Genomic DNA, 3,522 nt, shown 5'->3' with positions numbered 1-3,522 from the left:
TAGTGATTTCATAGGAAGCTGAATATTGGACTCTTTAGAGACAGTACCACATAGTGTTTAAACATGTCTGTTCTGGAGTAAGATGTTCTTATGTCAAATCTTTGCCCTGCCACTCCCTTGCTGGCTCTTTGTGAAGGTTGGTAATTATGTCTTTGCCCAGTTTCCTTGGGTATGAGTAGATGAGAGTGAAACCTAATCTTTTGGTTTTATGAAAGGATTAAATGAGTTAATTTCTTTTTTAAAACTACTATTTAATGGCTCTGCCCAAGGGAAAGGGTTAATAACAATGAGAATTCAATAGCCTGAAATTCCTATAGTGGCCAGAATATAGTCAAAATGTGGTCAAAAGAAACTTGCCTTCCTGGAAAAAATGGCTGATTCAAGATTTGGGACAGGAAATGTATAAGATGGGCTTCAAACTTCTTTTATACAAAGTTAAGAGAGAGATGAGATTTCTAGATTCATTTCAGAAGCACTCAGGAGGAGTTGAGATAATAATATAAAATACTATCTGAAAAGGTTGAAATATATTGAATGAATTCAAAATCGAAGTATTCATAATGACACTGTGCTCATTTTTGTATACTGCTGGTAATACAGTAATAAAGATACAGTCTGCTTTTCCTATAATAGCTCTACCTCAAGGTAATTAACTATATATTTGACTAGAGAAATTTCTCTTATGGGAGTATTTCAACAAATAAATAGGAAAAAATAGAATACTAGCATTTTATAAGCACCAGTACAAAAACTGGACCAGTAGTCAGTATGTGCTTCCTAATGAAAACACATAAGGAGATGTTTGAAAAAAGCTGTACCTAAGTTGAATCAAGCCTTTAGATGAGGGTGGGTGATATTTTTTTTTTTATTGTGATTTGTGTGAAAGTGTACAAAGCTAATTCACTTTCACACACACTTTGTCTCATGACATTGACTACAATTTACCCTAATGCAATAGCTCCCCTCCCACTTCCTCCCCATAGTTGAATTTTTTACGTAAAGATCCAGAGAGTAAATATTTAGACCTGTGTCACAACTATGCAATACTGCTGCTGTAGCACAAAAAAAGCCTTGGACTTTGTGTAAAGATAGGGCTGGGTTCCAAAGAAACTATTTACAAACACAAGCAGCAACAGGATTTGACCCACAAGCTCAATTTTGCCAACCAGTGTTCTAGGATAAGCCTTAATTTATATAATCTGGATTTATTGTTGGTGACACACAAAAAAACCACTGTCATTGAGTTGGATCCAACACACAGTGAACTTATAGGACAGAGTAGGGTTTCCAAAGATGTAACTCTTTATTGAAACACACTGCCTCATCTTTCTTTCATGGAGCAGCTACTGGGTTCAAGTCATTAACCATTTGGTTAGCAGCTGGATGCTTTAACCACTGCTCCACCAGAGAAGGCCTGGTAAAATCTTAAAAGAGAGGACAATGTCTTGTTCTTATTTTATTTTATTTTAAGCAAGTATCCCTATTTTACCAAGAATATTAATCCATAAACAAACCATTTGCATTGAGTTGATTTTGACTATGGAGGCCCTGGGTATGGGATAGTAGAACTCTGGTCTGTAGGATTTTTTTTTTTTTTTTCCTTTTTCCCACAGAATTATATTGTCAACACTTTTTTCTAAGGAGCCTCTTGATGAATTTAAGCTGCCAAGCTTTTGGTCAGTCGTCTAGTGCTTAAGGGTTTTCACCACTCAAGGACTCCTTGACAAAGAATATGCAGTGAATAAAAGCTTGGGAATGAAGACAAGTGGTCAGAAGAATAAAAATAGGTAAGGAAAAGAGAGAAGAAAGAGAAGCAAAAGAAAATATCTGTGGTTGATTTGCTTTCAAAATACAGACAAAATTAAGGAAACTTCTCTTTCATTTGGTTTTCTTGTCACTTCCATCTTTTCTATCAGACCTGTCAACAACATGACACCAGGAAATCTATCAAGTCCTGCAGAATTCTTCCTTTTGGGCCTCTCAGAGGATCCAGAAATGCAACCCCTGCTCTTTGGGCTCTTCCTGTCCATGTACCTGATCACGGTGGCTGGGAACCTGCTCATCATCCTGGCCATCATCTCTGACTCCCACCTCCACACTCCCATGTACTTCTTCCTCTCCAACCTGTCCTTTATAGACATCTGTTTCACCACCACCACGATGCCCAAGATGCTGGTGAACATCCAGACACAGAACCAATCCATCAGTTACAGAGGCTGCCTCACCCAGATCTGCTTTGTCCTGATATTTGTTGGACTGGAAAATGGCATTCTGGTAATAATGGCTTATGATCGATTTGTGGCCATCTGCCACCCACTGAGATACACGGCCATCATGAACCCAAAACTCTGTGCATTCCTGGTTCTGTGGTTCTTCTTCCTTAGTGTTGTTGATGCCCTGCTGCACACTTTGATGGCACTGCGACTGTCCTTCTGCACAGATCTGGAAATCCCCCACTTCTTTTGTGAATTAGCTCATGTCCTCAAACTTGCCTGTTCTGATATCCTCATAAATAACATCTTGGTCTATGTAGTTACCAGTCTTTTTGGTGTCCTTCCACTTTCTGGAATAATTTTCTCTTATACTCAGATTGTCTCCTCAGTCCTGAAAATTCCATCAGCTAGTGGAAAGTACAAGGCTTTTTCTATTTGTGGCTCACACTTAGTAGTTGTTTCCTTATTCTATGGGACAGGCTATGGGGTCTACCTAAGTTCTTCAGACACTCACTCCTCCAGGAAGAGTGCAATAGCCTCAGTCCTGTACACTGTGGTTACTCCTATGATGAACCCCTTTATCTACAGCCTGAGAAACAAGGACATGATGGGGGCTTTTAGAAAAGTCATCTCTAGAATGTTTTCTTTCCATTGATGTGTTAGGTGACTTGGACTTAATCTGCTGGAACATGCCAGAGAGAAATAAATAATGAGTAACTGAAAAACCCTGACCAGGTTCTTTGCAAACAGTTGACCAGAGACTGTAATGGTTAAGGGTGAGAACTTTGGAATCAGACCATCTCAGTTTGAATCCTGCCTTTGCTGTATCATAGCTCTGTGACATTTGAAAATTGATTCCAACTCTCTAAGCTCACTTTCCTTATCTATAATATTGATATGATTACGTTAGCTCACATATTTAGGAAGATTTGAAATACTTCAAATTTACCTGTGAGAATGCCTTTGAGGAGTTGTTAGAAGGGAGAAATCACAATTTAAATAGAGACAAACAGTACAAACTAGTACCTTTTTTAAGAAAGAGTCAGAAATAGGATAAGTTTAGGCACCAAACCCCAGGCTACTTTTCACTCCCTCATGTGTTGACCTCCTTCTAAGACTTTTCTTCTGATGGTCACCAATGGCTGCAATAGTGACCAGGTAATTTTCAGACACAATAACTTGTTGTTGTTGTTGTTGTTAAGTGCCGTCGAGTCATTTCCGACTCATAGTGACCCCATGCACAGCAGAACGAAACACTGCCTGATCCCGCGCCAGCCCCACAATCCCTGCTATACTTGAGCCCATCATC

General features: G+C 39.1%; 1 protein-coding gene across 1 annotated transcript; it reads left to right on the top strand.

Moving 5' to 3' along the window:
* Positions 1-1,896: 1,896 nt before the first annotated feature.
* On the top strand, positions 1,897-2,868 carry LOC103213277 (olfactory receptor 7G3-like). Its single transcript, XM_007959112.2, has one exon. The coding sequence runs from the start codon at positions 1,930-1,932 to the stop codon at positions 2,866-2,868; it is 939 nt and encodes a 312-aa protein (XP_007957303.1). The 5' UTR covers positions 1,897-1,929.
* Positions 2,869-3,522: the final 654 nt, after the last annotated feature.

This window comes from Orycteropus afer, unplaced genomic scaffold, assembly GCF_000298275.1.
Source record: "Orycteropus afer afer isolate SDZICR_OR568_19922 unplaced genomic scaffold, OryAfe1.0 scaffold01498, whole genome shotgun sequence".
Taxonomy (NCBI): domain Eukaryota; kingdom Metazoa; phylum Chordata; class Mammalia; order Tubulidentata; family Orycteropodidae; genus Orycteropus; species Orycteropus afer.
The sequence above is the reverse complement of the archived record's forward strand: the minus strand, read 5'-3'. Positions and strand labels throughout refer to the sequence as shown.

Bases quoted from the DNA above. Each gene is read 5' to 3' on its own strand.
- LOC103213277 (XM_007959112.2), top strand. From the start codon at position 1,930: ATGACACCAGGAAATCTATCAAGTCCTGCAGAATTCTTCCTTTTGGGC.